The 22,214-nt window shown below is 39.7% G+C and overlaps 1 protein-coding gene across 2 annotated transcripts; it reads right to left on the reverse strand.

Annotated features, from left to right (window-relative positions):
- Positions 1-89: 89 nt before the first annotated feature.
- On the reverse strand, positions 90-14,435 carry LOC149815784 (two-pore potassium channel 3-like). 2 transcript variants are annotated; one of them, XM_089989563.1, is made up of 3 exons: positions 13,380-14,435; positions 1,097-1,194; positions 90-642 (listed from the first exon to the last, which is right to left on the reverse strand). In XM_089989563.1, exons 1-3 carry the CDS (start codon positions 14,249-14,251, stop codon positions 515-517), a joined length of 1,098 nt encoding a protein of 365 aa, XP_089845689.1. In that variant the 5' UTR covers positions 14,252-14,435; the 3' UTR covers positions 90-514. The 2 variants fall into 2 exon arrangements, with proteins under 2 accessions (XP_089845689.1, XP_089845688.1); XM_089989562.1 differs by lacking the exon at positions 13,380-14,435 and adding an exon at positions 8,144-9,320 and having other exon boundaries at positions 209-642.
- Positions 14,436-22,214: the final 7,779 nt, after the last annotated feature.

Genomic DNA, 22,214 nt, shown 5'->3' on the forward strand with positions numbered 1-22,214 from the left:
TGTGTTCAGCTGTTTATTCTTGAGTGGCTGAAGATTCGCTTGTGCTAGATTGGGTTTTATATAGTTGTATTTTATCAAATCAGGCAAATGTATGTCATCTGTATGTATATTGACTACCTCATTACTGTCGTTTCCTTGAAAATGATCAGTTCTTTTTTTTCAATAATCAGGGAAAACCACCACACTCACCAAGGTCATTGGTGTAAAAACCCAACCACCACACTCACCAAGGTCATTACTGTTGTTTCCTTGCCCACCAGAGAGTACACCCAGCTTCAACCTTTTGGCAAGAACGTGCGCCCATGGATTTCATACTCCCTACCAAATGAGCAGAGATCTTGTGGGCAAAATTATCAGTTTTGTTGCCACCAACTTGGCTTGACCTTTTGCAAGAAATGCTCCACTAACAGGCACCTTTTTTTTAGATAACTGAAGAAAACAACCTGACTCACTCGTGAGCTCATTGGTGTACGCACCTCACGCCCCCTTTGCCCAGCAGGGAGTATACCCAGTTTCAGCCTTGCAGCAAGGGACGTGCACTTATGCGTTTCAAAACTCGTGACATTCCTTCAGCGTGGTAACATGCACGAGTCACCCCTAGCAGTTGAGCAGACACATTTAATAATTCGCTGTATTGAGACACTGCAATGACCAATCAAAGAGAAAAATCAACAAAGCAGAATTGGTTTTCTTTCATTAACTAACATATTAACAGATTACCTTCCTTTTTAATATAGACTGACAATAATAAGATTCACAGTGCTGTCTTTGGTGCAGCATAAAGCTACCATTGCTTTATTGTTTTTTACATGCTCTTTCCATGGAAAAGAATCAAAATATGAGAAAGAAAAGGCTCTGTGGTGCTCTCTTTTCACTATAAATCGTTTCCCTTCTGAGAATACTTTTTATAGCTAACATTTAGCTCTATTGAAGATAGAAAGAAAATACATTGTGGTCACACTGCACAAGGGTTTTTTTACTATGGTTCAGCCCTTTCTTCTCTATGGCATACTGGCTGTGCCTCTAATTGGACAGAAGCAAGATGATCAGTGATTACTCTCCATGAGATCTGAGAGAGTTATCTTGCCACATTTACCTGTGTCGAGCCGGTTGAACTGGTTGCAGATCTGCACAATGTCTTTTTCTCCAATTTTCCCCATTTCTTTCAATTTGTATATGACATACTCAGACTTACTGCAGTTTAAAGAAAGAAAAAAAAATGTAAATTTGGTACAACCAGAAAAAATAGATCTCGAGTTAGAGCCAGTTAACCAGAACACTTACAGGGACAAAAGCCATGCTGGATTAAAAAAAAAATATCAGCAATCAGCATATAGTATTTCACTGGATTGAAATTTTCAATCTTGGATGCGATATCATCATGAACAATAATTTGTGGAAAATATACTCTAAGCAAATAAATCCTATGTATTACATGCTAGGTATAATGTGTAGAAAATAAAGTCCAAGCAAATAAAGGATGCTCTGCATTACATGCTGGGATATAAACCATCAGTAACACAAACTTGTATATTCCATCGCTTAACGGACCAAAGCTTTATCAATATTACAGAATAAATTTAAGACTAGTTGAATGGTCTTCCTCCAAAAAAATTTGCAAGAGAATGGTCAGAGATGGGCTGAGCCAATGCATGTGTGCGTCCAGGCTGCTAGACTGTTAATTAGATAAGTAATTAAAGTTACATGGAAATATGCTTCGTAAAACAAAATTTAAGTGTTTACCTGCAAGGCAAGCAGGAAAAACAGTTTGAATATCCAAATTAAGACATGGTGTGGATCGCATCTCACATTGTAAACACTCATGCCGCTTTTGTCAAACAATAATCAGCTTCATGTTCACGGCTTAATCCAACCAAAGCTGGAATATTCACTACTTGAAACAATAATTAATTATAGAACTACCAAACATCTCTCTCTCTCTCTCATTAGTTGGTGATCGAATATCACATTCATGCATGAGGTGCCTGCCACATTGAGTCCAACTCATGACGTCTTAAGTAGTCAAACAAAATAGAACCATTTGCACTACTTGAAACTCCTTGAGTTATCTCGACATGCACCTAGTGATATAAGTCACAGGTTTCATTACCAAAATCTAATCATGTTGAAAGAATTCTATCCCAACCATGAAAATAAGTCAAAATGAGATGTTATGGTCAGACAAAGATCAGTTCCTCTTCAGCCTGATCTGATCTGCTGACAGCCCTAAACTCAGATTAGCCTTGAATTAGGAAAGAGTAGATCACCAATTCAAGTTTTCCCTTGAAATAGTATGAAAATGGGATCTATAATCTTGGCATCAATAGAAAAGCTAAAATTTGAAAGAAAACTAGCAAGTAAATAACAATCAAAATATGAATTTATTCAGTATGTATGCCACTAGGTTAGAGTATCACAACCGTGGCAAATTGGTAAACTCTCTGTGGTATTAATCAGGATCTTCCTATTTACCTTAGGGTCATTTAAAGACATCTAATTCCTGTCTGTGATTTGCAAAAACAAAATTTAGTTTATTCCAGACATACCTAGTCATTTGCATGGTAAACCAAATTAGCACACTTAACAAAATAATATAAGCTATATTTCTCCAAAATAATAGCTTTTATCCTAAACTTCATTGAAAATTACAAGTTTTCCCTTCATACAATAAAGTGTAATACATCCCTCTCAATTTATCTCTATGGTGAAATAGATCCATCAGCCCCAAACTCCAACCTCCATGCACCATCTTTATTCATCCCCTTCTCAATAAGCCATCTTCTCCCAAAACAGGCAAACTACCAGGAATCATATGCAAGCAAAGACAACATATCTAGAATCACAGTGCCAAGCAATGGTCATAGTGCATGGATGGACAATGGATGGACAATTAACTAAATGTGTAGGATAATGAAGAATGACAAGATCAAGCTAAAGGCCCCTGAGTAGGAGATGGGTGTGCATAAGACGAAGGTGATGACCTAGTTTTACAGCTTGTTGTCTTTAGTGATGATATCAACAAAGAGGTAGACAGGTGGCGAGGGTCATGGTTTGCATTTATATATTTGTATGTGTAGGGATGAGCAAGAGGGGGAGAAGATGAAGCAGGAAAAGGAGCGGGAAAATTTGGATGAGATGTGTCTAGTGTCACCATTTTTGTTGAAGTAGAAAACTGGAAATGGCACAGAAGGGCAACTGAAAGACAGGGGATCGCCAGTGATGATGTCAGAGAAACCTTTGTTGGGATGTTGGTGTTGAAGCGGGAGGATAATAGTTTTGATCCAGTCTTTATTTGAAGCAGAAGTTCCTTGGCATCAAAGTAATATGGTATAGATGAGTTGTCAACAATGGGGAGGAGAGGAGAGAATTTGATAAGGGAAATTGTAACTGGTTAGAGAGAGAGAGAGATCTTGCATCCAAGATTGCAAGTAAAGTCATGATAAGAAAGCTGGAAAAATATCTGGTTTCTCAAGGGCAAGCTGTCCATGATCGAGAAGATATGTACAGCTTGAGGGAGGTTGTTAGGAATGGCATATCTTGTAATTTATTTTTTATGCTGTACTCAAGGGCATCCTGGGTATTCTTTATAATTTAGTTATATTGTATTGTTATGGGGGTAGACTGGTCTTTTGTCTAAACCTAGTGAGATGTATATTATATCATTGAATAGAATAGAACTCACAGAAAAAATCAGACATGGGGATTGACTGCTCTCTCTCTTTCTCTCAGCATTGGAACTAGTGGAGGCTGTTTTTGTTACTAGATTTATGCAAAGATCTTAAAGTATTTGCCCTGATTTGACCTAAGGTTGTATTCTTGAAAAATTAGGCTGGATCTACATTTTTAAAGACAGATGAGGTCAAAACCACAAGGTAATGAGTTGGACCTGCATTTTTTGAATGGATTGTACCATAAAGTCCTTTATTATGTTTCAAAAACAAGTTGAAGAAACCTAGCCTCGAACGACTGTGCTCCTTATACTTAAGAATATACAGCTCGTTAACCATTGTAAAAATTGTCTGAGAGAGTTTCATGAAGAAATATCTTGGATGAAGCATCATCGGCAAGTGAAAAACAAAATTTTGCCCCGTACACTTTTGAAAAGCTGACAATAAATTGTAAACTATCAAATAAACAATTTGTTTCAAGAAAGTTAGGGGAAAAAATGAAAAATCAAATAGAAGCTACAGATATTAGAGGCTGCAGTACAAATGGGAGGACGGACAACAAACAATGAAACTTGTTAATTTTGTTTTTGCTCTCATGCCCTACGAGGATCGTGCTCTTCAAATCAGTTGATATGTTAAATAGATCGAAGACAGCATATGAGATGGCCTATATATTTCCAAAGGTGGTAAAAGTTGAACTTGACCTTCTAATGCAGTCCAGTTTAATACTAATGATATAGAAAATTTAAAGGTTGCTGAAAGAATGATTCAAGATCAGCATGTGTTTCATTTGGTGTCTGTGCAGCAAATTACTTGGATCTTATGCTTGAAGATAGTCTTCTGGCACCATGTGCTGGGTACATAAATGAAGAATATTGAGACAGGTTTTCATGCTTTCAAGGATCTGTTCAGATTTTACTCTAAAATCAGATTTGGATTTGACTGGAGTTGGATTTTGTCACATATAACTGAGTCCGAACCAAATATCTAATTGGATATAAGAACTTCAACTGAATCTGACTAAACAATATTCGGTCAGATATCTGAATGAAACCCCATTCATTGACATCTCTCTCTCTCTCTCTCTCTCTCTCTCTCTCTCTCTCTCTCTCTCTCTCTCTCTCTCTCTCTCTCTCTCCTAAACCAGGAAAAATATGTATATTATAATATTAAAAAAACAATTACAGCATCATTATTAACAAAATGTTAACACAATCATAATTTTAGAATATTCACATATTATATCCTGAAGTGCCCAAAAACATACCAAACGTCACAATTAACACAATTAGAGCATGTTTGCAATCATAACCTTTATAAAAGAACTTCTTTGAGCACATCCATGTTAAGAAAAGAGATCAGTTGAAGAACTCAAGCTTGAATGACCATGTATTTCTAATATAAGATAAGACCTAAGTCACAGGGACTCGGCAAAGCAGGTGCCGCACCCGCATCGACGCGACGCGGGTGCGGTCAACACGGCCTTGGGTGCGGTCAACGCACCCAGGGTCATTTTAGTCCAATTTTTAGACTGATTTTTTTTTCGCCCGATGAAAAGCAAGTGAGAGAAGGAGGATTAGGGAAAAATCCTCCTGTAGTCGATGTCGACGATCTCCGACTCCTTCCGGCCGCTCCTCCTCAGTTCTCAGGTATGTCTCATTCCGACTTGCTCTCTCTCTCTCTCTCACTCTCACTCGCTCACCGTCACTCCCACGGTCTCTCTTCTCTCCGTCACTCTCGCTGCCTCTCACTCTCACTTGCTCTTCGTCACTCTCACTGTCTCTCTTCTCTCTGATTGTATTACACGTGGGTCATTAGCATGTAGGGTTTTTAACTTTTTATTAATAGGCTTTTTGGACATTTCAAAATTTTTTCAATAATATTATTTGGGGGTTTGGGCATTCTGAAACTTTTTCAATAATGTTATTTGGGGAGTTTGGGCATTCCAAAATTTTTCGATGAATTGATGATGCTATAGAGGTATATAGTTAATGAAATTTGTATTTAATTTTTGGGGATCTTTGACTATTTGATTTTGGGGCTTTTGATTCTATGCTAAAATGGGTTTTGTGGAGCTTCTTGATGTTTTATTTCGTCTACAATCTATTTTATTAGTTGTTTATGCTTGATGACTTAAGGTCAAATGTTACTTTCATCTTTTTTGAAAGGTCGTTCTATCAACCATTGCTTAAAATGTGTTGCTATGTTATGGGCATGTAATGGGTTTAATTTATTTGTTTTGGGATTGATTCATTATCTAAGTTCAGTTCATAAGATTATAAGATCTACCAAGTTACAGAAGTTATTGATTTGTCAATATTTTAAGGTGCAGTTGCTCACTTTCCTGTTTCAAGAAACACAAGGTATTCTCTTCATTCAAGTTCTTTTGCTGGTTGCTCTTCGTACAAGTGTATGCTTATATGTGTTTGTACTTGATTTTAGTTTCTGTTGCGTGGTCATAATTCTGCTGCAGTTCGTTTCATAACTCATTTAATGACACATGCTGCGGAAGGTTTAATGTTAGAATTATGGAGTTACATTGAATCACTCAAGCATGTATATGTTCATATAACCTGGTTAATGTACCCCTGTTTTGACCAGTCCAAGACATATAGTTGACTAAGAAAATGGTCTATCTGACTATGCCAACCTTGAAACTGTCAAGGTTCCCTTATATATATATATATATATATATATATATATATATATATATATATATATATATATATATATATATATATATATATATATATAGTGTTACTGTTGTTAACTGTTAAAACTTCAAAATTATATATATGTGTGTACATTTTTGCCCTGCCGCACCCCCGCACCCAAGGTTTTTTAAAGTGCCGCATCCCCGCACCCGCACCTGCACCCGCACCCATGTGACTTAGGATAAGACCTAGGCAGAGGTTAAATCTTTTGTAATTTTTTTATTCTTTTTTATGTATATTCTACCATAATTTGCTGTCTACATTCTGCATGTAATTTTTCAATGTGTACATATATTATTTGCACCTTGGATACAAAAAATAATAAAAAAAAAGAAATAGGAACTGCTATAAACCCATTAGCTTTAACAATGTAGATATATTGGATAAATGAGTGCAAAGAGAGTTTAGCATGATGAATGATGATGCTAATTGAAGGCAGCTGGAAGTTCATGAAGAGGCAGGACCTAAGCTGAAGGAAGAGCAGAGAAGAGATGCATGAGAAGAAGATCCTTCATTTCAGTATAATTTTCACTGTGATTGATGAAAACTGAAAGAGATAGTAGCAATTTAAAGGATTTCTTTTTCCTTTTTTATCTGATTGATGGGTGTTGTTTTTTATGCTATATAACGTTATTTATGTGTTTATGACTTTTTGTTGTTGTTGTAATGTATTATTCCTTTATTTCTAGTTATTTGTTGCATATCATTACTGTATCCAAGGAATTATTCATGTTATAAATCTAAGATTGCTTGATGTTATAGATTTATCGCTTAAATGCAATTTTTCCATTTTTATTTCTATTGACTTTTTTATTTTCTATTTTTTGGTGGTAAAATCTTACTACACAATATGATATGGTATGATAAAATCCATATCTTAGACCCTTCCAATACACCTTATGACTTATGAGACCATTTTTACAACAATTGAAGAAATGATGTTGATGGTAAGGATGATATAGAATGATTTATCCTTCCATTGCAGATTGGGATGGCGCAGAGTGAGGCCTCACATGATAGAATAATAGACACACTGCTTATACGAGTGAAAATTTGCAGTACACGATGAAAGTGATGGCAGACCACATATTGTTACAATTCAAGACACTTGAGTGCAGTTTCAGATCTTTTGTTACTAAGAGACTGATATGAAGTTTGACATTAAGCAAAATGAGTGGCAGAAACATGTTAAATGGAGATGATGTTAAATATCAGCAATCGGTCAAAAGGCAACAAACAGAAATAAGGCGTGCTTCAAGATCATACTGAAGCATGAAAAGAAAACTCATAAAGCAGCCAAAAAGGTGCAGCAGAACATGGGGCAATCAGGTGCTAAAAAGCATCCAAGAAGGTTTAGCTGGAGCCATAATCCTGCCAATGGATGAATGAGCTACGAATTTAGTTGCTCAACCTTCAAAATTTCAGCTGCTGCTTAATAAAGCTGTGGTTTGAGTAACTACTGAAGCACGCGAGGATGATGAAAATAATCCAACAGGTTATCAAAAGATTGGTGACAATATGATTTCCAATCAAGAACAAAGATGTGAATCACACGAGACATACATAAAAGCTTAGCTTGAATAACCACCAAAGGCAGCAACATGGACAGAACAAAAATGATAACCAAATGAAACCGATTCAGATGACTGCCAACAAATCAGGACACTTAAAAGCTTCCTAAACTCAGTTTAAGAGAAAATGGGAGTTCTGAAGGTGGAATCAAGACGATCGAATGCGGAAACAGAAACGAAACCAACGAACCTGACAAAGCCGTTGTTATCGATATCAGCAGCGAGCAGATCGCCGACGGTCATGTCCCTATGCAACACCCACTTAGCTACCGATCGATGCCTCCGATCGATCCTCCACTCTGCCAAGTAAAGGAATGCCCGAGCCACCGCTAACGTCGATACCAAGAGCCACACTGATGCAAACATCCGGCCGGGCAGCGACTTGAACGCCCGGTCACCGTAGCCAACGGTGGTGACGGACATCACGGAGAGGTAGAAGGAGTCCAACCACCCCAATTTCTCGACACACCTCAGGAAGATGGTTCCAACGCCGATGCAGAGGATGACTACGCAGAGGGCCAGACCCATCTTCATCCTGATCCTCATCCTCCCCTTCTTGACGTCGACAATGTAGTTGCGGGCGGCCTCGCCCTTGAGGGCGGAGCTCAGGAGGAGGCTCTCCTGAAGATCGAGGACGTAATTGACCATGCCGGAGAGGAGGATGTCTATGAATCCGAAGCCGACGAGGACGAACATGATGGAGAAAAGCTTGGCAGAAGGGGAGGAAGGGGTGATGTCGCCGTAGCCAATGGTGCACATGGTGACGACGCAGAAGTAGAGGGCGTCGACGAGAGGGTTGGTGTCCTCGCCGGAGAAGTGGTGCCGGTTGAAGAAGAAGACGAGGACGCCGAGGGAGAGGTAGAGGAAGAGGAGGAGGACGGCCTGCCGGACGACGGAGAATTGGGGCTTGGGGATAGGAGCAGCATGTGGGTTGCCGGAGGCGTCGATGACGGAGATGGCCGGGGCTGTGCGTGAGCGGTGGAGGTTGGATCGAGGGTGGTGGTGGTGGTGCTGCTGCTGGTGCTGTTGCTTGTGGTTGGGATTGAAGAACCGCGACAACGGTGGCGGCGGCGGCGGCGGTGATGGTACTGAGGAAGAGGAGATGTTGATGGTGGTGGAGGCGGCGGTGGAAGAGGAGGGGACTTCTTCGGAGTTCAGTACGGAGGGGCCGAAGATGAGGAGCTCCTTGAGGGAGGGAGGGCGGAGGGGGACCGCCACCTCGTCGTGCTCGGGGAGAGGGCAGAGAGAGGAGGGTGACAGGGCGTTCCTTCTCCGTGGGCTGTTGAGGAACGGGATGAGACTCTCATCATCCATTTACAGTGGATGCTCTCTCGATGCAAGAGAGAGAAAACTGAAAAAGAGTTTGTGTTTCCCCTTCCTCTCTTATGAGAACGAGGCAGGAGGAGATACGGTTATTTGATCGGGGAGACACCAAGATGATGGCATTTGGGGGGCGGGGGGGGGTCAAGGATGGATCGTGAACGAAAGAGGGGGGATTGCGAAGCAGGTTATTTCTTCCCCAATAACAACACGCAGGTGCATGAACATCTTCGAGGTCCGAATGAGCGCGTGGGGCTAGTATCCCCGTGTCTGTGGGCATCAGTTACCATCGAAGTCGGGTGCCGTTTACTTTAGTATTTTTTTTTTGTCAGTTTGGTTAGGAAACGATTATTCTAGAAAAGGATAAAACTACCTTTCATTGAAAGAAGAGAAGATGATTTAATTCTTTAAAGTCTAAACATTTTGTTTTTTTCCTAAATATTTAACTCTTCTTGCGTTTCTCGCAATATTTTGCTTTAAACGTTCTTAATCACTCTTTGACAATGCAGCATGTGTTCTAATAGGAGCTTCCTTTGATAATGCATTATTTATCGTCTTTTGTTGCGGTCATAGCAACATTTGCCATCATCTGTTGCTATCGGAGCACATTTTATTATTGTCTGTTGTCGCTGAAGCACTTTTGGTCGTCGTCTATTACTAACAAAGCATCATTTATCATTGTTTGCTTGTAAGAAATAGTTAAACTATTAGAGAAATCAACATTCTATCTATTGTTCATCATGATACCAGGGTACAAGCGTCGAACTGAGTAGACAAATAATAGTGATTTACAGAAGAGATAATGGTGACAACGTCGAACTGAGTAGGCAGAAAGCAGCGATTTACAAAAGAGATCAGATCAGAGAATAATGATTTACAATAAAAATCATATCAAAGAGTAACGATTTACAGTAGAAATTAGATCAAAGAGTAGCGATTTATAATAGAAATCAGATCAGATAGTAGCGATTTACAATAAAAATCAGATCAAAGAGTAGCGATTTACATTAAAAATTAGATCAGAGAGTAGCAATTTACAGCAAAGATCAAATAAAAAAGTAACAGTAAAAATTATATTAGAGAGTAACGATTTACAGTAGAAATCAGATCAGAGAGTAGTGATTTACAGTAGAAATCAGATCAAAGAGTAGCTATTTACAGTAGAAATCAGATCAAAGAGTAACGATTTACAATAGAAATCAGATTAGAGAGTAGCGATTTACAGTAAAAATCGTTACTCTTTAATCTGATATTTACTGTAAATCGCTACTCTCTGATCTGATTTTCACTGTAAATCGTTACTCTCTGATCTTATTTCTGCTGTAAATCGCTACTATCTGATCTAATTTCTATTGTAAATCGCTACTTTCTTATCTGATTTCTACTATAAATCGCTACTCTCTGATCTGATTTTGACTATAAATTGATACTCTCTGATCTGATCTTTGTTGTAAATTGCTACTCTCTTATCTGATTTCTATTGTAAATCGTTACTCTCTGATCTGATTTTTATTGTAAATCGCTACTCTCTGATCTGATTTCTACTATAAATCATTACTTTTTTATCTAATTTCTACTGTAAATTGTTACTCTCTGATCTGATTTATACTGTAAATCACTACTATCTTATCTGATCTTTGTTGTAAATTATTGTTTTTTGTCTACTCAATTCAATGCTGTCAGCATTATCTCTTCTGTAAATCGCTATTTTTTGTCTACTCAGTTCGACGCTTGCATCCTGGTATCATGATGAATAATAGACAAAATACTGATTTCTCTAATGGTTCAACTATTTCTCATAAGCATACGACGACAAAGGGTACTCTAGTGGCAATAGACGATGGCAAATAGTGCTCTGACGGTAGTAGATGACGGCAAATGGTGCTCCGACAGCACAGGATGCTCCGATGACAACAAACGACGGCAAATGGTGCGTCATCAAATGGAGCTCATGTTACAGTAGATGGTGTGTTGTCAAAGGCCGATCCAGAACGTTCATCGTCAAGTTCATTTCATGCTGCAAAGCGATTATATGTGTAGCTGAAGATACATCCTCTCTAAGCAAACGAGCTCATTAGTAATGATAGTTCACTGCACCATTTTTCTCGGATTGAAGTTGATTCTTAGATACTCTAGCAATGGTGTACTCTTAAGAATATGCTTCACAAACTTCAGCTCAGGCACTATCCTTTTGAAGGAGCCGATGGGCTCCGACTAAAGCAATGATAAGAGTCGCAGAAATGTGCAAAGCTATTTATGGGAGGACATTTTTGTCACACAGATATCTATTTTATGAAAAAACATTTTCGTCAAATGCATATCTACCTTTTTTATATGTTATTTTATTATAAAATTATCATGGGTAACATTGGCATATGAATTATCATGGGTCCCAAGATATTCCTCTATACACACTGAAACACGCGAATTTGTCTTCGGAGGAGAACACACAATACCCTCTCGGGGAATTGTATGTGGTCTTTTTTAGTGAAGAGAGAGAGAGAAAAAAAGAGAGATGCTCAGATTGTTTGTGTTCTTTATATATATATATATATATATATATATATATATATATATATATATATATATATATATATATATATATATATATATATAGAGAGAGAGAGAGAGAGAGAGAGAGATTGTATGAGCCAAGTCGAGCCGAGCTGAATACCCATTGTTCATGTTTGGCTTGCCGAGCCTAATTCCACGTGCTCAAACAAGCTCTTTACAAGCCGAGACAGCCATGTCCATTTCAGGACCTGCTCAACAGGATCAATCTCCAACTAGCTACACAGTCAAGTATGTTCCAAGCTGCATGCGCTAGTAAGTTTTAGACCTTTGCCACTAGACTCTCACGGAAGACCCTTTTAAATTCTGTGAGATGGAGCAGATCCAGTATGGCACTCTTATGATTTTTGGTTGTTCCAACCCGATCCAGATCTGACTTTCCTATGTATTTAAGAATAAAAATGGGAGTGTCCATATGGCAGTAGCCTATCCCCGCTTCATAAAACAGTTGTTTTTGGTGCTTTGGTCATTTTGACTTGCCAATGAAACAGACCAAGCTGGCAGTGCATTGGGTTCATGCCCTTTCTCCATGCCATGCCCTAACATCCAAAGCTTCTATGTCTTCCTTCCTAAAGCAAACCTTGCCATGTTGCCTAGTGCAGCTCTTGGTGTTCCATGAACAAACCCATAACTAGGCTTGTAATATTCACTCACCTGCCTTCCAAGTCACCTCCGGGTCCATTCTACCCCACTGATAATATACTCTTTGCTTCCATCACAGCACCACTTCCTGGACTCGACCTGTTTGGATTTAGAACGTGTTTGAATTCGAGGAATTTAGGCAGAATCGTGGTCCAATTCTAGTAAATTCTACTAAATCTTGTAGACATTTTTCAGCTACAAAGACTAATTTAATGGAATTGGATTCCGTTTCCACTGAATTCCCTAAATCCAAACACGCTAGGGAATTTGGTAGAACTGCAATCCAATTCCACTCCTGTCGCCCCTTTCCAGCCACAAGGAGGAACTTAGTGGAATTGGATTTCAGTTCCACTGAATTCCCTGAATCCAAAGTCCAAACACACAGTTAAGCATCACTAACTAAGCACCGACCTATGCCTTCATGTCCACCTTGGCTTGCAGGAAATGCAGTTTCCACCCCAATTATTCAGTCGACACTGGAAAATTATGTTTGGCTTAAGCTTGTGGTTTAATTATTCATCAATAAGAGTTTGGGGTTGGTTCATGAGAAAGGAGAGAATGGATATGCAAGTTACTCGACCGCATCTGTTGGCGCACACACACACACATGCATGCATACGCACCACATGAATAAAGGGAGTGTGCCATACTCATCAAAATCACTATGTTAGCTGCGTTTCCATGGTAAACAAACAGGGCATCAGGCTTAAGTGCAAAACCCCAATTGTGTCCAAAAGTTGACCCAAGTTTTGCCTACTTGAAGGTAAAGGCAAGAGACTTGGCAAAAAATGATAATGTATCTTTGTGTGAGAGTAATGTAGATCATGAAATAGAAGAAAGGCTAGAAAGGAGCACTAAATAATAAGATCAAGATAGCACAGTTTTGAGGGTACCTTATGAAGCCATTGTTGTCCAGGTCTGCAGCAACCAGATCACTTGGTGTCATATCCTTTTGGAGCACCCACTTTGCAATCAACCGGTTCCTCTTGTCTATCCTGAGCTCAGTCAGGTAAAGGAAGGCCCTAGCAACTGCCAATGTGCTCACCAACAACCACACTATTGCAAACAGCCTACCCTTCAAGGTACTGAATGCATAGTCACCATACCCCACAGTGGTCACAGAGGTAACAGAGAGGTACACAGAATCTACCCAGCTCAGTCCTTCCAAAAACCGGCCAAAAATCGTCCCTAGCACGATGCAGACGACCACAACTCCTAGTGCCAAGAACACCTTCATCCTTATCCTCATTCTTCTCTTAGTCATGTCTACAACATATGTCTTGAAGACTATATTCCGACTATTCATGTCCATCGCTTTTAGTAGCAGTGACTCTTGCCTATCCAGCACATAGGTGACCAAGCCTGTGAGCAAGATGTCTATGAAGCCAAACCCAATCAAGATGAAGATGCAAGTGAACAATTTTGTTAAGGTACTATTAGGCACTATATCACCATATCCTATAGTACACAATGTGACCACAGTGTAGTATAGCGCATCCACAAGGCTATAGGTAGACTTCCCCTTAAACTTGTGGCTGTTAAACATATAGAACACAACTACAATTGATATATAGACTGCAACACCTGCAAAAGCTAGTCTTACTATTGATGGTGTAGGTTCCAAAGTTGGGTTGTTGCTAATTGGGTCAGGATATTGTGTCTTCACATTAGTGAACACTGAAGGTGCAGAGTAAGATCTCTGAGGCAATCTCTGTCTAGCAGGGGTGTCATTGACATTTACAGTTTGCGACGTGGACGTCGCCATTGACGAAGAATCTGATGGAGTCTGGGGTGGTGAGAGGGTAGTTGGCCTGTGAAGAGGACTCCATGGTTGAGGTGTGGACTGCTTGGACGAAGGTGATCTAAGCAGTGGACTGCCAAGATTAGGGAACTCCAACAAGAGTTGTCTTCCTGAGTCATCTGAAGCGTTGTTCTTAGAAAGAAGAGGCTCGTCCATTCTCTTTGTTATAAGGGATCAAGGATTTCTTATTGTGTTCAATGTTCATATAATCAGGCTAAGAATGACTTGATTTTTTTTTCTTTTGGTTGCAAATGTGCAATCATCAGTTTCAGCTACTAGTCAATGCCCAACAGCGAGTTTCATCTATCATTCAAAATGGAGAGATTGGAGTATGATTTCTTATGATGGTAGGCTGGAATTTCTTGCAATTTATGGACAACCCCAGGAAATTAAGAGCCTGGAAGATAAACAGACAAAGTGAAGTCCATTGCAGGACTGTGTGTAAAACCTGTCATTTTCCGTAAAACTTTGGAAAAAATGAAAAAACAAATGAAACTCCATATTTTTCAAGATTCAGCAGAAAACCACGTTTTTTTGGATTAAATGTAATGAAAATAAAAAATTATATTAGAATTTAGAAAACAAACTTTTAAAAAAAAATTAATCATGGATCCAATTATTGAGACTGGGTTGTTTTTACTCATGTTTATTTATTTTGTATTTATTTTGTTTGTTTATGGGTTTGGATCTGGACCCAAAGTCTATGTATTAATCCTAACTCCTTTGTAGCCTTTATATCGGGTCTACATGGATCCTTGATATGGTAGAGGCACTCTTTAATTGAGTCCAAATCTGACTTTAAATTCAATTAAGGTAGACCTGACATTATCTGAGTAAGTCCGACCCGTTAACATCCCTACATTCCTACTGTTTGGTTAATCAAACATGAATAATATGTGTTTAGCTTGGTTCGACCCAAATAAGTTTGTTAAGTAATAATAAATAAATGTTAGATATGATCTAACGTAGAGAAGATGGCATGTTTTTTGGCTCATGTTGACCATTCTTTCAGACCGGATTTGCCAAGATAAGCCTCCGGATTGGTGCCCTGCTCAACAGGAATTGTAAATTTTGTCTAATTCTCTTTTTATTAATATACTGGTAGGAGTCTGCCCAACCTAGGGATGGCAGTGGACTGGGGAAAGCGGGGCCCCGCCCCGTTTGGACCGGGGATGAAACGGGGATGGAGGCGGGGACGAAGGTTAAAATCCATCCCCGTCTGGGGATGGAGGCGGGGATGGACGTGCACTTTTCCCCGCCCCGCCTCATCCCCGTTTGAACCGGGGATGGAGGACATGAAACGGGGATGAAGGCGGGGGTGGAGGATAAAATCCATCCCCACCGGGGATGGAGGCAGGGGTGGAGGATAAAATCTTGAGGCGGGGCGGGGGTGGAGACCTTGTCCCCTGCCCCACTGCCATCCCTAGCCCAACCCCAGCTTGACTTGTGACCTGTAGTAACGGATTTGGACATCGAGATGAACGCGCGATACTTTCAAAATAGGCGATATTTTTGCAGAATATTGTTTTTTCTTGGAACGTAATAGGATGTCAAAATTATCATGTTAAAATCACAATGTTTTTCAAATATTGCTGATATTTGTGACAGCTTTGTAAGATCACGGACAGGTATGGAATCTTATTTTTTCAACATATAAAACCTTTTAATTTTATCGTTATTACAGTTAACCCAAGTCTTAGTCTTAGCCTTCAGCTGTCCAGATGGAATACACAAGGTAATTGTTCTCTCTTTTAGTCAATGGTGAATAACTAATAATGTTAATATACCAATTTTTACCCCAAATTTAACATTTTCCCTCTCGTTGCTGATTTTTATCCTCGTTATCTCTCTCTTCATTTAGCACCTCTCTCAACTGATTTTTGAAGTGGGAAAACGCTAGGAAAATTGCAAGTCAGAAAAGGAAACTGGCTACTTTTCTATCCATAATGAACAATTGAAAATTTTTAAAAGGAAAAAAAATCTATTTTTACCCTGATTTGGCAGGAAAATTTTCTCCACCTCAGAGATGGAGAAATTTGTCCAATAAAAAATTTAGTTTTGGAGGTAGCCTTCACTCCAATCAAAATATTCTAAGACTTTTCTGATCCGATTTTCTCATGTCACATAAACAAGGGAAAAAAATTCATAAAGAAAATTTACCTTATCAAAACTTCTCATAGACAAAATTTTCTTTTCCTATGAGATTTTTCCCAGATTTCTACGTGCCCGCGACATGCAGTTGGATCAGGCAAGCAAAGGGACACCATTGAACTGATAATGTAGGGGCAGAGGTTAGAATGCCACAAGGTTATCTTTCAGCTTGCCTACCAAAAAAAAAAAAGATAAAATAAATCCATCTTAAGGATGGATCTGGACAGACAAAGCATTGACCATGTCCAACAGAATTTTGATCACAGCCATCAGAAATCAAACTATGCCGTATGTCTAACAAATTATCAAGGTTTTGGAAAAAAGTGCAGGTATGAAGAGCAGGTCGACAATCGCATGGAACTCAAATGGGCAAGTTATGACTGGAGTCCCATTGTGGGGTAGCCTACTTGTTCACTACCAGTTAAGTACTTGAGCATCTGATTATTTCAAAGGAAGTTGGACGTCATTTATTAGGAGAGGATCATTTTGCAAGAATAAAGGAGATACCGCAAGGATGCAAATCAAAGCTACCCTCTTGCGCAATAAACGCTCAAATCAAACTGTATAGTCAGTTATCACTATGCTTTGGCTCCTATCCTTTAAAATGTGGTTAAATCTATCACCTATTCTCTGAAAGATTCCATTAGATCCTTCGCATAGAATGGTGAGAAAGATATCAAGAGTCTGCATCCAGTCAAATGGAATTCAGTTCACAGACATAAGATAGGAGTCAGTAGCCTTGGAAAACTAGCAAATATGAAGGCTAGCACGGCCAGGTTAGCTATTGAGGCACTTCCAAGTAAACTCCCCATTGGTTGATTTTATGAGGTCAAAATATTCTGAGGCATTTTCGTATTGTCGGTGATTGACATAGTAAAAGGAGAGTATTGTTTGGGTTGGAAAAGCATGAAGGGGTGATGTAGCCTAGAGAACGCATACAACATATGCTCACATACCCCCAACCCAGTTCATGTTCAACAGATGGAGTGCTGTAAGCAACCATACCCTATGAAGAAAAGAGGACGTTTTGCTATAGGGAAGTGAAGATGCTGTACATCTGGGAAGGAGCTGTGGAATAATGTGACAAATAAGAAACCCAAGGAATATTGAGGGAAACTCATGTGGTATAAACATCATGTGCCTGGGAGCAGCTTGGACCTTATACCTGGATACAAATAAGAAACTATCTACTCAAGATAGGTTAAGAAAGTACTGACTGGGTTTCCCCAAGAGAAGTCACCTTTGCAAGAAGGATAACAAGACAAACCAGAACTTATTGTTCTCCTGCCCGGTGTCAGCTAGCGAACTGAAGAAGGCTCACAGTAGATTTGGGGGAAAAGGAGCTCCTTTGACAGCAGTCATGAGTGAGATGAAATGGTGAGCCTCAGACGATCACAATGGCAAGTGGCAACAAACATGCTGGAGCTAACATTTTACATAGTGATATGAAAATTTTGCCACATTAGAAACAAACCTTGCCACGAAAAAGAAACTTTATGAGAGAAAAGAATCACAAGGGACACACAGATGGCATGTAAAAAGACTTAGAAAATTTAATGACCTAGGGAGATAGAACCCCAAAAAAAGTCAAAGGTGACCCATTTACGGTTCCCTGGCAGAAAGTTAAACCAACAGATGACACCACTCATTATCATTTGTAAGTTAAAACACGCACCTTGCCATGGAAGTAGTGATTGTCCTTTCCAAATATGAAGACCATTCAATTGTACTGATCCATCAATGCTAGACTCTCATCTATCTTTCCCATGATTCCTAGTCAAGTGCTAAAGAAAGTTCTTCAGGCTCTAACTGTTCTGTTATGTCCCATGCTATGTCACATGGACACGCCATATGACCCAGTGTACCCGTGTTGAGACGCCCGGACACGGGTGAGGGTAGGGGTGGCAATCGGGTCGGGTTGGCGGGTCAGCATACCTCAACACGAACCTAAACGGGTTGGCTGTGGCAAACACGAATCCAACCCATTTATTAAACGGGTAACCCGATACGACACAGTTAACCCGTTTAATAAACGGATCGGGTCAGGTAAACGGGTTAGCGGACGGGTTGGCGGGCGGGTCGGGGTTGGGTAAACGGGTTGGCGGGCAGGTTGGCGGGTCGGGGTTGGGTAAACAGGTTGGCGGGTCGGGATTGGGTAAACGGGTTGGCGGGTTGGCATACCCCTAACACGAACCCAACCCGTTTAATAAATGGGTTAGGTGGATCGACCCGTTTACGACACGAACCCATTTAAGCCAAACCCGGCTAAGAAGCGGGTTGGCGGGTCATGTCATATTTTGCCACCCCTAGGTGAGGGTACCGGATGAGGCACGGGTACGTTTTGGATCTGTTCAGATCGGGTCCATCTAAGATGCAAACCCAATACCAAGTTTTTTTCTCTTTTAATGTAGTTTGACACTAGGTCAGAGGAGTCAGAAGGACGAAGAGGAAGAAAAAAGAGAATGAGAAGAGGAAGGAAAAGAAAGAGGAATATGAGGAGAAGAGGAAGGAAAAGAAGAACGAAGAGAGAGAGAGAGAGAGGAGTGGGGGTTTACGAAGAGAGGGGGAAGTTACACCCTTGCCCCTCCCTTTCCTCTTATATTCAAATATCACCCCCCCCCCCCTCCAATTCTTCTATTCTTTTCTTTTTTTTCTTTAAATTACATTAGCCCTTCTTATATTCAAATATCACATTTTTCTTATATATATATATATAGGGAAACGGAAACCTATAAAATACAAAACCTACTAAATGAAACATGATAGTGGATTTCCGGTGTTTTTTCGAAATGCTGACCCCATAGATGTGTTCAGCACGATTGATTTACGACACTTGGGATCATGCATTTTGGATGGAAACAATGGTATTTGGAGCCTCGAAATTTTATGAAAATTGTAGGCCGTTGATTTTTGAAATCTTATAAAAACCTATCCATGCTTCAGAATCAAATGTTCCAAGAAGTGATTCCTATAAAAACAAGCATATAGATCACATATTTGTACGGCCAGAATTTCGAAAAAACATTCATGAAAATCTAATAGCATGTTTCATTTAGTAGGTTTCTATATATATATATATATTCATGTCCTTGTACCAACATTTTTTTGGAATTGTCGTGTCGTACCCTCTATACCCATACCCATGTGACATAGGCCTCATGTTTACCAACATGGAATTTAGAACTAAGAACATGAGTTTTGGCCAAGTGCGGCTAACAAAGACGCTAGTGTCCTCTTCCCTGAAGCTCACACATTTGTTTGCTGGTGTAACACCCCGGATTTTCAAAAACAACACCTTGTCTAAATTTTATAAATTATTTTTTTATTTGCAACAGAATTTAGAAAAGACTTAGTTGTCAGTTCTATAAGATGTCGGGCAGGTCACAAATATGTGGCCAATCACTCATTGTCCACCAAAATATTTCATTTAAGCAAACCAAAACGAGTTATTTATTACAAACAATACTAGATAAACTGGGTTTGTAAACGAAATGTCTAACGAAACCTAAATAAACCCTGGATCTTGATGTCGCCTTACTCTGCGTCACACACCACAAGTTCAATATACCATAATCCGCTATAAAACTGGGTTAAAATCATTCATGATCTGGTAGAAAAGCATTACAATTCTAACAAATATAATATGTTGAAGACATAAAATGTCACTCTAGGGCCGCAGTTGAAAACATCGTAGCTCAAGTCTCCACAACTTAGCGTATAGGTATCTTATGGACTGAAGCAGTAGCTTCTCAAGCTCAACTTAATCATGCAGATACAATTTGGGTCCTTCACCCAATCGGTCCAACAGTGCAGTGAGATCAATACCTTACATAAGGTGATACATGAGTAATACTAATGTACATTAATTAATTCATTTGTTAGTATACCTATGACTAATGCATTGTTTTGATAATTACAAGTTCACCCCAGGTATGCAGGAAAACCTAACTTCAACGTCAAACGAAGTTATCTGGGTGTTTTTTATGTTATATATTTTTTTGCCCATCGGCCTAAATGACTTTGTCCGTAGCGGGGCGACAGATTTTTGTTAGGATAATCCTCGCTAGGTCGGTTTGGATACATCCTACTACTACAGTAGCGGAGTCAACCCCTAGGTCTTAGGGATAACCCGACCTCCTAACCTCCGAGAGATTGGGAGACTTCATTACACAGAAAAAGAGGAGCAACCCCAACAGGTTGCTCGGTCAAAAACCCAGGCATGCTGCCCTGCTGAGATCTGAACACAGGTGCCCAGGACTGGGCACCTGTCTGCCAAAACTGCCCCCCCTATCGCGCGCCTGCTGCAGAGGGCATGTTTGCCTTCTTCAGTCTGGGATGCATGCGCACGTCTTCCTGCAACTACAGGTTCTGCCAACCTGAAATTCCCTTGCTTACTCTTCCCTTGTCCCTGGCAGGGGCCATGGCTCAAGATATGTTTGAAAATGACTTGTGTGCAAGGCTGGCTAGGCCAATGCGCATGGCTAGTGTTGTCTGTCTTGTGGGAGTGTATCACTTGTGACCATAGTTTACATAAGCATGCATAATCAATGATTACTTTTGATCGATTGCTCGAGCATATTTAGTCGCAATGAGCATCGGCCTAACAAGGTGCAATAACTACTATGACGCAACAGCCTTTGTGAATACGATGCCCTTAAAGGCAGAAATGGAACGAGCCATCCTGGCAAGGTTCTAACAATGAGGGTATCATTGTTTCATCTATACTAGCTTAAGTGAGTATCTTGCTAAAAATTTTGGAAAACACTACGTTCACTTTTAGCTCGAAGAGCACCTTGTCAAAAATTTCGGCAATATCTCTCCTGTTTAACGAAGAAAATGCTACCTTCATTTTTGGATAGATGCACACCATTGTGCATACATCGCATCTCCCATAGTTTATAAAAAACCTAGGCCTTAGTTAGGCCTTACAGTGGTAACTTAGATGTTTACGTAAATGGGGTTTTGCACAAATCTGAAACATTTTCAATAGGGGTTTCTTTGTCAAACAATGTTTTAAATGCTGCAAGGCTTTTGAATCCCTTTGAGCGATAAGGGTCGGTCACCATTTATATGTTTATTACAATGCAATTATATTTATTAAAAGCATGAGCATGTGCACATAACAACGCGACGATAAAGTAATAGTGCAATGCAGAAGCCTATGCACATAACAACGCGACGATAAAGTAATAGTGCAATGCAAGAGTCAGTGCACATAATAGTGCGACGGTAAAGTAAAGTGCGTAAAGCAGACCTAGTGAAAGAAACTCTGCATTGAGCTAAGTAACTTATATAAAAGAACACATATATATATATATATAGGAATTAAGTCGCAAGGATACAAGCGTGAACACTGAAGCAAGCTTCTGGTGGCCTAAAGGGCATGAACCAATGACTAGGACCCTACGATACGTAATTCACTATAAATATCGAGAAGTAATCGCAAGGATACGAATGTGAATACCGAAGCAAGTTTGTAGTAGCCTAGAAGGCATGAGCCCAGGACTAAGACCCTATGGCATGTAATTCACCATAAATATCGAGAAGTAGTCATAAGAATACGTGCATGAACACCGAAGCAAGCTTGCGGTGGCCTAGAGGGCGTGAACCAAGGACTAGGACCCAATATCGTTTTAGACATGTGTATGGTAAGAAAAATCCCACAGTACACGACAATTATTTCAATAAATATAACTTGAAATAGGGAACAATGTGCAAACCTACCAAAAAATCTGGTAGAGGTGGCTTAGCGCAAGCGTAGAGGCGCTCCTAGGTT

This window comes from Nuphar pumila, chromosome 15 (genome assembly GCF_984573655.1).
Source record: "Nuphar pumila chromosome 15, dmNupPumi1.hap1.1, whole genome shotgun sequence".
Lineage (NCBI taxonomy): Eukaryota > Viridiplantae > Streptophyta > Magnoliopsida > Nymphaeales > Nymphaeaceae > Nuphar > Nuphar pumila.